Genomic DNA, 12359 nt, shown 5'->3' on the forward strand with positions numbered 1-12359 from the left:
CCAAAGTCCAGGCTCCTCGCCACGATGTAGCATGGCCAGTTTTCATCCAGGCCAGGCCCAAGGCAAATCCCAATCAAGAAAACTATGAAGAAACATCCCAGGCTGGGTGCGGTGGCTCATGCCTGTAATCCCAGCATTTTGGGAGGCTGAGGCGGGAGGATCACCAGGTCAGGAGATCGAGACCATCCTGGCTAACATGGTGAAACCCCAACTCTACTAAAAATGCAAAAAAATTAGCCGGGCGTGGTGGCGGGCGCCTGTAGTCCCAGCTACTCAGGAGGCTGAGGCAGGAGAATGGTGTGAACCCAGGAGGCGGAGCTTGCAGTGAGCCAACATCACACCACTGCACTCCAGCCTGGGGGACAGAGGGAGACTCCATCTCAAAAAAAAGAAAAGAAAAGAAGAGAAGAGAAGAGAAGAGAAGAGAAGAGAAAAGAAACATCCCCAGGGTCACTGAGAAGCATTCGTCTAGCCTTGCCCTCCGCTGCACCACAGCACTTAATCTGAGTCTGCTCTGGGTTTGACTTATGAATGTATCTTCCTCCCCACCTGTGAGCTCTTGGAAGGCAGAGACCACGCTAGATTCCACACAGTACAATATGCACACGGCAGTCATTTTCAAACATTTACGGAGGCTGGGTGTGGTGGCTTACATCAGTAATCCCAGCACTTTGGGAGGCTGAGGTGTGGATCACTTGAGTTCAGGAGTATGAAAGTAGTCTGGACAACGTGGTGAAACCATGTCTCAGTTTTTTAATAATAAAATTTAAATCTAAAAAAGCTTACTGGAAATTAATAGTAAGAGAGCCTCAAGAAGCATGTGAACCAAATTTCTAAATTAAAAATCAAGATTGAAAAACTAAAAAAAGTATAATAGAAAATAAATCTCTACATCTAGTACTAATCCACGCGATACCTAAGCATTCTAGTCAAATTATCTTTGCAATGACGTACTGTATGAAATATATATTGGCAAAAATTACAATCTAATTTAGCATGATTATTTTATACATAGTTCACCTTTGTTTTTATTTTTTTTCTTAAGACGGAGTCTCGCTCTGTCGCCCAGGCTGGAGTGCAGTGGCGTGATCTCGGCTCACTGCAAGCTCCGCCTCCTTGGTTCACGCCATTCTCCTGCCTCAGCCTCCTGAGTAGCTGGGACTACAGGCACCCGCCACCACACCCGGCTAATTTTTTGTATTTTTAGTAGAGATGGGGTTTCACTGTGGTCTGGATCTCCTGACCTTGTGATCCGCCCGCCTCGGCCTCCCAAAGTGCTGGGATTACAGGCGTGAGCCACCGTGCCCGGCTGATTCACCTTTTAAAAGTCATGTAACAGAAAGGGAAGGCTAGGCGCGATGGCGCACCCCTGTAATCCCAGCACTTTGGGAGGTCAAGGCAGGTGGATTACCTGAGGTCAGCAGTTTGAGACGAGCCTGACCAACATGGAGAAACCCCGTCTCTGCTAAAAATACAAAATTAGCCAGGCATGGTGGCACATGCCTGTAATTCTAGCTATTTGGTAGGCTGAGGCAGGAGAATTGCTTGAACCTGGGAGGCGGAGGTTGTGGTGAGTCGAGATCGCACCACTGCACTCCAGGCCAGGCAACAAGAGTGAAACTCCATCTCAAAAAAAAAAAAAAAGAAAAGAAAAGAAAGAAAGAAAAGGAAAGGGCAGTAGCTTTAACAGATTAAGTTCTATTGCTTAGAAGATATATGACCTTGAGAAAGTCATTTTTCTTTCTCTGGGCTTCAAATTTGTGAGGTGTACAATGGGCGGTGGAACAGGCAGTAGAATATTGAGTTAGGTGGTCTATAAGGTTTCACTAAGCACTAAAAACTATGAAACCTGGTTATATAGGGTCTGAGCAAAAGCTATTTGCTTCTTTAGTTGTTGTTTTAAAAATCTTGCTCCTTCTGCAAGCATTTTATTTTAATTAATTTATTTATTTAGAGATAATGTCTTGCTCTGTCGCCCTGGATGGAATGCTGTGGCTTCATCAGAGCTCACTGCAGCCTTATCTTCTGGGTTCAAGATATCCTCCACCCTCAGCCTCCCAAACAGCTGGGACCACACGCTCAAGCCACCACCTTCAGTGGATTTTTAAAACATTTTCTAAAGACGGGGTCTCTCTATGTTGCTCAGGCTGGTGTCAAACTCCTGGGGCTCAAGAGATCCTCATGCCTCGGCCTGGCATTACGGCATTCCAGGAATGAGTCATTACCCCCAACCCTTGCTTCCTTAGTTTTAAGATGAGACAAATACAAAATTCACACTAAAGAGTATAAAATATTAGTCTATCTGGCCAGGCGCAATGGTTCATGCCAGTAATCTCAGCACTTTGGGAGGCCGAGGCAGGCAGATCACTTCAAGTCAGGAGTTCAATACCAGCCTGGTCAACGTGGTGAAACCCCATATGTACTAAAAATTCAAAAATTAGCCGGGTATGGTGGTGGGCGCATGTAATTTCAGCTATGTGGGAGGTTGGGGCGAGAGAATTGCTTGAACTTGGGAGGTAGAGGTTACAGTGAGCTGAGATCAGTCTCGAAAAAAAGAAAAAAAAGTGTATCTATCAAGAGAACAATAATTTTTCCAAATTATTGTTTTGGATATATTTGAATATAATTTTAGGAAGAGGAAGGAGTAGGCGGCAGAACATTCTAGTATGCCAGATACTTGCTCTTTTTTAAAATGACCATTAAAAAAACTAAAGAAATCAACCAATTTTTCTAACCACTCAAATGTAGCTAGACCACAAGAGAAATCACACTGCCTGAAAGCAGCCACACATGATTACAACCTGTAAAATGCAAGCACAGAGAATAAAGAACTATCTCCAAACTGAAACAGCTGTCAAAGTAGTGCGACGATTTTCTCCCTCAATCTTCTGAACTCTCCATAACATTGCTCTACCACGTATATAAAATATGCCATCAAAATAACACCAAAACACACAGAAAATAAAATTAACATTCTATAAAGATCAAAGGAAATCACCGGTGCAACTAAAAATATGGCTTGTTAACTCTGAATCATTTCTTCCCCCCCATAAAGAGTCATCACTGGTACAAATAAAATAACGCAGAAAATGTGCAGTCAGGACACAGCATCTGAGCATGTGGCCTGCACTTCCTAACGCAAACCGGGTTAGGGGAACTAGGCGCCATTCCAAGAGATGAGTCACCGCTGTGTGGCGAGAGCTCTAGCTCTGCACTGGGAATACTGCAATGCAGCAGAATACTGCCTCAGCTCAGGAAGGCACACCCGATGACATAATCCTCAAACAATGATCACGCAAATAGATATTCCCTGCTGCTTTGTTAAATTCTAACTTCTCTTGATAATAACTTATGGAAGTCGCTATGAATCAGTCACAGAAAACATCTTGGACAAGTCTTTTTGTGCATATTCCCTATATAAAGACACGGATCAAACACAGTTGAGTATGTCTGACTCTCATTTACAGTCACGCAATTTAGGACAGTTTCAAAAACTGCCATCAAATAATAATCTGACATTCTACTTTGCTTTTTTTCTTTTTGTTATTCTTAATAACAAAGAGGCTATTAACCCTGCTATATTTAGAAGCTTACATACAAACACAATCTGCAAGTTTGATTAGTTAATATCACTTTCAGTAAAATTTGAATCCATTTCCTTATGCTTGGAGGTTATTAGTTAATACAAAGTTACTGTTAACATGTAACAGACCAATACTGTACTATCTGTCCATGTAGTCAAAGAATCAAAGTACTGGGCCTGCTTCATGAGCTCCTTCCCTGCAAGCAATACTGACACATTACAACAACTTGTGATCACTTTCTTGGTCAACTTCTGAGAGTTTACTGAATTTTTAGAGATGTTCAAAATGGCATTTGGCACTAATGTGTGTATACTTTTATTCAAAGACAGTTTAATGTATTTCAAACTTGTAGTAATTTGTATCATTAAACTATGACTTACGTAAGCATTACATCTGTTTTATTTTTTTTTTGAGACAGGATCTCACTCTGTCACCCAGGCTGGCGTGCAGTGGTGCAATCACAGCTCATCACAGCCTTGACCTCTCTGGGCTCAAGTGATTCTCCTACCTTAGCCTCCTGAGTAGCTGGGACTACAGGTGTGCATCACCACGCCTGGCTAACTTTTGTATTTTTTGTAGAGACAGGGTTTCTCCATGTTGCCCAGGCTGGTCTTGCTCCTGAGCTCAAGTGATCCGCCTGCCTCAGTCTCCCAAAGTGTTGGGATTACAGGCGTGAGCCACTGCACCCAGCCAGCATTATGTCTTAATGAAATATAAAAACTATGCAATTTTGATTACCTTAAGAACTATATCACCCTCGACTGGGCCCAGTGGCTCATGCCTGTAATCCCAGTAGTTTGAGGGGCCAAGGTGGGTGGATCACTCAAGCTTAGGAGTTTGAGACCCAGCTGGGCAAGACGGTGAAACCCAATCTCCACAAAAAAAACAAAACTTAGCAGGGCGTGGTGGTGCATGTCTGTGGCGGGAGGATCTCTTCAGCCCAGGAGACCGAGGCTGCAGTGAGCTGAGACTGCACCACCGCACTCCAGCCTGGGTGACAGAGCAAGACCCTGCCTCAAAAAAGAATGATACAGCCCTCTCCTGAGTAGACAGGGCACGCCCTCTCAAAGTTTGGTGAACGGGCAGTTGGAAAAGGGACAAAGCACACTGGTAAAGTGCCAGGTGAGGCTGCCCAACTCCTGCACCCTTGCTCATTCACTCATGTACTCTTCCTTCCAAACTTTCTCCCAGCCAGAGAGCAAGTCTCTTCCTGGTCTCGAAGCCATTCATTTCCTTTGGCCCACGTGTACTACCAAATTGCATGTTAAATGTTCCGGGGGTTCTCTTTATCTTTTGTCTTCTTTCCCTTCTAAAATTCCAAACATGGGCTGGGCACAGGGGCTCACGCCTGTAATCCCAGCACTTTGGGAGGCTGAGGCGGGTGGATCACCTGAGGTCAGGAGTTCGAGACCAGCCTGGCCAACATGGTGAAACTCCATCTCTACTAAAACTACAAAAATTAGCCAGACGTGGTGGCACATGCCTGTAATCCCAGCTACTCAGGAGGCTGAAACAGAAGAATCACTGGAACCCAGGAAACAGGGGTTGCAGTGAGTGGAGATCACGCCACTTGCACTCCAGCCTGGGTAACAGAGCAAGATGCCGTCTCAAAATAAATAAATAAATAAATAAATAAATAAAATAAATCCCAAACATACTAATACCACATTATTCTGGTCAATCACTGTTATACATGGCCTCCCTTTTTTTCCTGCCTTAGTGTTCCCCTTTCTTGTCTCTGGTGCTTTCTCTTGTCACACGGACGTCCACCTTTTCATCCTCCTGAGGGGCCATGACTTCTTCACCATAACCACTCCCTGCTCTGGTACAAGGCTCAGAACACGGTGAGAAAGTCAGAGCATTCTTCTCCACCTGAGGACTTCCCTGTAACATCATTAGGAGTATGAAGGGAGCACGAAACCCCATAGAATATTTATATTTAATGTAAACTGGAGTTCATTTTGGTATTTCCAGAAAAGAAAAGAGAAAGAATTTTTAAAAACCTAGTAAGTTATTAACACCTAAGGAACTTAAGACTTGGTACTTTTCAAGTTACTACTAATTCAAAAGAAATGACAGATACCAAGGCACTGCAGAGATGAGCGTTTAGGTTTCAGAACCCTCCTTAGAACATCCTTTTCCCAATTGTGTCTTAAAATCCTAGGGTTTTGGTTTCCTCACTCATGAAAGATGAGGGCTGGACTAAATCTCTCTTGTTGCTCCCAATCTGACATTCTCCAATGCTGACACGCAATTTTCATCCATGTTTACTTTTTTAAAAAAAGTGATAACTGGGCCGGGCGCGGTGGCTCAAGCCTGTAATCCCAGCACTTTGGGAGGCCGAGGCGGGTGGATCACGAGGTCAGGAGATCGAGACCATCCTGGCTAACATGGTGAAACCCCGTCTCTACTAAAAATACAAAAAACTAGCCGGGCGTGGTGGCGGGCGCCTGTAGTCTCAGCTACTTGGGAGGCTGAGGCAGGAGAATGGTGTGAACCCGGGAGGCGGAGCTTGCAGTGAGCCGAGATCCCACCACTGTACTCCAGCCTGGGAGACACAGTGAGACTCCGTCTCAAAAAAAAAAAAAAAAAAAAGTGATAACTGTTTTCCCTTTGCTGTACATAAATTTCGTTTAGTATGCTACACTGCACGTTCAAATTTATCTTGCTGCAGACCGTGTGTCCCACAGTGTGATGGCATGGGGCAGTAAGAGCCTCCCTGACGTGCAGATACCACTGAGTCCAGAGCCTGGTAGCTAGGTTTGTTCTCTCCTTTTCAACGGGAGGCTCCTGGTGCAAACATGCACTGCCAGATCTTCGGTCAGGCCAAGAAGCATGAGTCTGCTCCCCGTCTCTGTGTCTGCTGGAGCTGCAGGTACTGGAGCAACACTGTATGGCCTGTATCTGGCACTGCTCAATCCAGATTTTACTTGGGACAGAAAGAAGAACTGAGCGCCCTAGAACAAACCAGGTCACACGGATCAATACGAGTTCTCCCCAGTGAATGTGGATTACAGTAAACTGAAGAAAGAAGGTCCAGATTTCTAAATAAAATGTTTCACTATAAAGCTGCTTTAGAAAAGTCTTGCAGAAGCCATCAGCACAATTTTCCACTTAACCAGAAAACATTTCTCCTCTAAACGCATGAAATCATGTTGATATGTTGTGTTGGAGATTACATTGATTAAATTACATTTCTTCACCCTTTAGAATTAAACCCTCAGGCTGGATGTCACGGCGCACGCCTGTAATTCCGGCACTTTGGGAGGCTGAGGTAGCAGGATCACTTGAGTCCAAGAGTTCAAGACCAGCCTGGGCAACATGGGAAGACCCTGCCTTTACAAAAAATAAAAAATGAGCCAAGCATGGTGGTGTGTGCCTGTATACCAGCTACTCGGGAGGCTGAGATGGGTGGATCGCTTGAGACCGAAGGTTGAGGATGTTGTGAGCTGAGATTGTGCCACTGCACTCCAACCTGGACAACAGTGAGATCCTGTCTCAAAAAAAAATATTCCAGGTCTCAAATACTGCAGCGATAAACAAACAAGAGGGGTGTGGTGGCTCACACCTGTAATCCCAGCACTTTGGCAGGTAGAGGTGAAAGTATTACTTGAGCCCAGAAGTTCGAGACCAGCCTGGGCAACATGGTGAGACCTCACCTCCATAAAAAAATGAGAAAATGAACTGGGAGCCCAGGAGGCCGAGGTGGCAATGAGCCAAGATTGCGCCACTGCACTCCTGCCTGGGTGACAGAGTGAGACCCTGTCTCAAACCAAACAAAACCCTCTCACCACCAAAAACAAACAACCCAAACTACACACACTCATACAGACCAACCAACTTGGCACCCGATTCCAGGCAGATCATGAACAAGCTGGAGAGCACAGACAAGTCATGGAAACGTCAGTTCCATCAGCTGCAAACTGAAGTATTCCCAACCAATGGGGATATACAACCAAAAAATGGCCCTTGAAGTAAAAAATGCTACAAAAACATCATTAACATAAAATGGCTCATTAAGTAATGAACACCTGTTTTGTCACCATACTGTTAAGTATACTATGAGGAAGATAATATCCTACCGGCCAGGAACTATAGAAAGGTTTCTCTTTTTAAAATGAGAGCTATAACTTAACAATCCCTTTTTCCCACAAACTCTCCAATTCCTCAGTGTCAAGATAAGTTGTTAAGTTCACATTTATTCTATATTTTCAGTAATGCTGTACTTGATTTATTTTAGAGATAGGGTCTCACTCTGTTACCCAGGCTGGAGCAATGTGGTGTGATCCTAGTTCACCATAGCGTCAAACTGCTGGGCTCAAGCAATCTTCTCCAGTACCTGGGACTACAGGCATGTACCACCATGCCTGGCTTATTTTTTAATTTTCTGTAGAGATGGGGTCTTGCTGTGTTGCCCAGACTGGTCTTGAACTCCTGGCCTCAAGTGATCCTCCTGCCTTGGTCTCCCAAAGTGCTGGGATTACAGGTGTGAGCCACTGCACCCAGCTCAATGCTGCACTTTAACTACAAAAGTTTATCGCTAGCTAGCTAAAACAAACAAAGAAACAAAAAAATATATATATAGTTTCACATAAAAATGTTTCCATATTCAATTACAAGTGTTTGGATACTTCCTTCCACAAAAAAAGGGGAAGGAATAAAATAAATAAAAGTAATTTCTACTGTTCATTAAATTACATGACTTCATTGTTGATGATCTTTATTCAGTTTAAATAATTCAGCTCTGTTTTCTATATCAATGCAAGCCTATCTTTTCACTGTAATTAACTACTGGATGCACATATTTGATTACATGTACAAATGCCAAAGCTAACTCATAAAAGCCACCGAGAAGAAAGCCCTCCTACCAAAAGTGCCGGGTTTCTACTTATAGCTAAGGTGTCCTAGTGTAGCCAGGCTGCTAATAAGACAGAGAGACCATCTATCATAAAACTAGATTAACTTTAAAATCTTTCCTTAGGTTTTTGTAAGTGAAAAATAAACTACAGACAGGTTGAATTGGTAGAAATACTTCAGGGATTGTTATAAATACAGAAATGAGGTAGGATTTCAATTTTAGATAGTCTCATTCCTTAGTCAACTTTCAAAAGTGCAAGTCATTATGGAGCCAAGATTTGGATACCTGCATATTTGTTTTGCTGAAAGAAAAAAAGGTACCCATAAGAAAACACAGAGACAATTTGTACTAGATAGTGTACTACATAAACCTAGTCCCCCGCCCCAATAATTTTAGCAACATCCAATTTTAAGATGCCTGGAAAAAGCAAATTACTGGTGATCACTCGAGAAGCAAAGTATAAAACTTAAATTTTTTTTTCATAAAAAGAAACGGTGACCCAAGGTAAAAAAAATAAAATAAAATAAAATCACTGATTCTAACACATAAACTATGCAATAAAAATATCAAGGATTAGCCATGGTCAAGCTACTCAAAATACAATTAACTTTAAAAATGCAGATTAAAATATATTTTAATAAAATAACGAATAGGCATTGAAAAATGACCACAAAGACATAGACCAAAAATGCTGACAGTGATCACATCTGGGTCAAACAATTCCCAGTGATTTTTACTTTAGCTGTATATTACATTTTCTACAATGACTATGTATGTTTTTTGGGGAAAAAAAAAAAAAGTAGATGAGTTAATTTTTTTTTTAAACTCTTGTGGCTTCCACTCAGGAATACATAACCCCAAACATCACAGTAAACCACCCTCAACAACATTAATACTCTAAATATGCTCAAATGGTTTATTTGCCTTGAACATTCCATGTGGATATAAGAAAAAAATATTCTTTTACACTCTGCTAATCTCTGGCAGGAAACCAAGGCTACAGGGAAGCATCTTCTCAGTAAGAATAGCCTTTGAAAGAAACAAACTATCAGAAACACAGTGTGTGTTAAGGATGGGGCAGACAGTACAGGTTCTCTTACTGACAGAACCACACAGGTTTTTGAAATTTTAAGAAGCTTGTTGGCAAACATTTTTAGACAATCTCCAATCCCTAGAGGCTAACCTTGGACATCATCCTTGGGTTCTTAGATGGACATGCCACACCCAAAGTGGCTGTAATGGGCTACAAAGTGGTTGTAATGAAACCATGAGAAAGCCTGCCTGCAGGCAAGCCCCAGACTTAGATGAATGTAATCTTGCTGGTGGGCGATCATTATTTGAGGAGACAGTTGGAATATGCTAACTCTTGCCTCTTCCCCCTGCTAGAAGCCTAACCTGAACCTTTTTTTTAAATCTGTAAAATTAGACTCAAATATTACAGGGTTATCATTAGGATCATCGAAGCATTAAACAAATACGAGGTATGATCAGTGAAAACAAGCAATGGACAGGGAACTGAGATACTGAGTCTAGTCTCAGGACTAGGATTAGGATTAGCTGGTGACCTTGGGTGAAATCACTTAACCTGAGCCTCAGTTTCCTCAGGTGTAAAATCAGGATACACTCGTTCAGCAAGGATGCTGTGAGAGCATCTACCTACAACAGTGATGCTCGCAGGCCCGGGGCTGGCACCGTCGCTCTGTGGGCCTCGGCCTCTTGGTCCCCACAAGGCACGGCTGGGACACCCACCCGACCTCCTCCAGAACCAGAACCCCGGCTGCCCCCGGCTCCGCAGATCTGTCCCCGACACATCCCTCCTGAAGGCCGCTTGGCCTGGACACAAATCGAAACCGAAAAGCTCATGTGACATTGGAGGCAGGGATGCGGCCTCGCCCGCGCTCAGCCCAGGGAGACGCTGTCTCCACCCAACTCGGCCATCTTGAGAGGCCCGAGCAGACAAAGCGACCCCATTGTTTTGGGTGACGGCAGACGGGGACTCCTCTCCCCTCCCCGCGACGAGGAGCGGGGCGCCCTGGGGGCTCCCGGCCTGGCAGTGCGTGTGGCGAGGGCGAGCCCCGGGCGCCGCGTCGGCCTCTGCGGGGCGTCTGCGGCCCTGGGGACCCGGCCGGCGGGACGTCTGCGGCCGCCGGGCTCTGCCCATCCCGGGGTCATCTGCAGCCGCCGGGATCCTCCCATCCCAGGAACATCTGCGGCCCCGGAGGACCTGGCAGGCCCTGCCCTCCGCGAGACTTGGCCCTGGCGACCCCGCCCTCCGCGGCCCCGCACCTTTGAGCGTGGAGCGCTCCACCAGCACCGTGTGGACCTGCGGATCCGAAAGGAACTTGCGCATCTGCTCCAGGGCGCTCTTCTCCTCCAGCGCCGCCTCCAGCGCGGCCGGCGCCTCGCCGCCGTCCTCCAGCAGCAGCGGCACCAGCTTGCGCAGGTGCTTCTGCAGCACCGACACGTCCGCCACATTCTGCACCGCCGACACTTCCAGGCCGGCCGAGCCGTCCTCGCCGCCGCCGCCCCCGGGCTCCGACATGGCGCCGCGCTCGGGACCCTCCAGGAGCGATGAGAAGACGGCCGCGACTCAGCGAGACAGCGAGCAAGGGACAGAAACGGCCGCCGGAAGCAGGACCATCCGCTAGCCCACGGCGGACTAAGGAAAGCCGGAGCCGGCTCCGCCCTAAAGGCACCCACTGCCAGCTGGCCCCGCCCCGCCGGCGCAGCCGCCGCAGCCACTCGCGCTCGCTCGCGGCCTTGGCGTCACGGAGTCGCGCATGCGCAGGGGGCGGGCCCGGCGATGCCGCCGCGCAGCTTTCTGGCACTTGTAGTCTCCGCGCTGGGCGGGGCCCGCATCCACCGCACTGCGAGTTCTAGAGATGCGGACTTGGCTCAACGTCCTGGCTCGGTGCCTGGGCTCGGCGAGGTTGGTCCGGGGCCGTGTCTGTCTTCTTCACTGCTGTGGACTCAGCGAATAGCACACAGCCAGAGAAACTTTATAGTGAATGAGTGATGTTATTGGCGAGAGCTAACGTTTAATGAGCGCTTAGCCTGTGCGCGGTGTTGTTCTAAGCCCTTAACCTCTCATTGAATGTTCTCTCACTGAATGAATGAATGACTACATATCAGGTACCAAAATATAGGCACGACAGATGTGTTATTAGATATAGACGGGGAGATTGAGGATACTTTTCAGAGGGGGAGGAGATGAGGGGCGTGCTCAGAGGGTCCCATTGCCAGGCTGGAAAGGGATAAGTGGGGAGGGGGCCTTCAGGGCAGTGTAAGGTTAAGCCAGTAATGACACCTTCACTGTAGGTAAAACCAAGCTGTGATGGGATCTGGTTCCTAATGACAAAAATCATTGTCCCCAAGGTCGCTATGAGGAACAAGAGGGAGACCTACTGAGAACAGCCAGCAGTGGTGCTCCTCCAGCCACGTAGAACTGGCACTGTCATTCTGTGGGCCTCAGTATCTGAGTCAGTACAAGGCAGGGGCTGGGTTGCCTGCCCACCAAGTTTCCCCCTAGCTCTGGCCCACCACCACCTCCTCCCCTAAACCATGACTACATAAGGGCCAGAATCCAGGCTGCCCAGCTGGGTGCGGTGGCTCACGCCTGTAATCCTAGCATTTTGGGAGGCTGAGATGGGAGGATTGCTTGAGGTCAGAAGTTCAAGACCAGCCTGGTCAACATAGTGAGACCCCCATGTCTGTGTATATTTAAAAATTAAAAATTTTGTAAAATAATAAAAAAATAGAATCCAGGCTGCCCATATTTGTAGTTTAGAGATGGCAGGTTCTTCTAAGGGGTAGTAATTGGCCTTTGAAAGTTCACATACATAACTTCTTTCTTAAGTTGGGTGGAGAGAGGGAAGCAATGGCGTTTTTTTTTTTTTTTTTTTTTTTTTTTTTTTTTT

The 12359-nt window shown here is 46.0% G+C and overlaps 1 protein-coding gene across 2 annotated transcripts in view; it reads right to left on the reverse strand.

Moving 5' to 3' along the window:
- The window catches only part of DYNC1H1 (dynein cytoplasmic 1 heavy chain 1), a 92675-nt gene extending 81129 nt beyond the window's left edge, over positions 1 to 11546 (reverse strand). For both annotated transcript variants that reach the window (XM_050796665.1, XM_050796666.1), the window contains exon 1: positions 10729 to 11546. In XM_050796665.1, coding sequence (XP_050652622.1) covers positions 10729 to 10984 — 256 coding nt within the window. In that variant the 5' untranslated portion in view covers positions 10985 to 11546. The remainder of the gene's footprint in view (positions 1 to 10728) is intronic.
- Positions 11547 to 12359: the final 813 nt, after the last annotated feature.

This window comes from Macaca thibetana, chromosome 7 (genome assembly GCF_024542745.1).
Source record: "Macaca thibetana thibetana isolate TM-01 chromosome 7, ASM2454274v1, whole genome shotgun sequence".
Lineage (NCBI taxonomy): Eukaryota > Metazoa > Chordata > Mammalia > Primates > Cercopithecidae > Macaca > Macaca thibetana.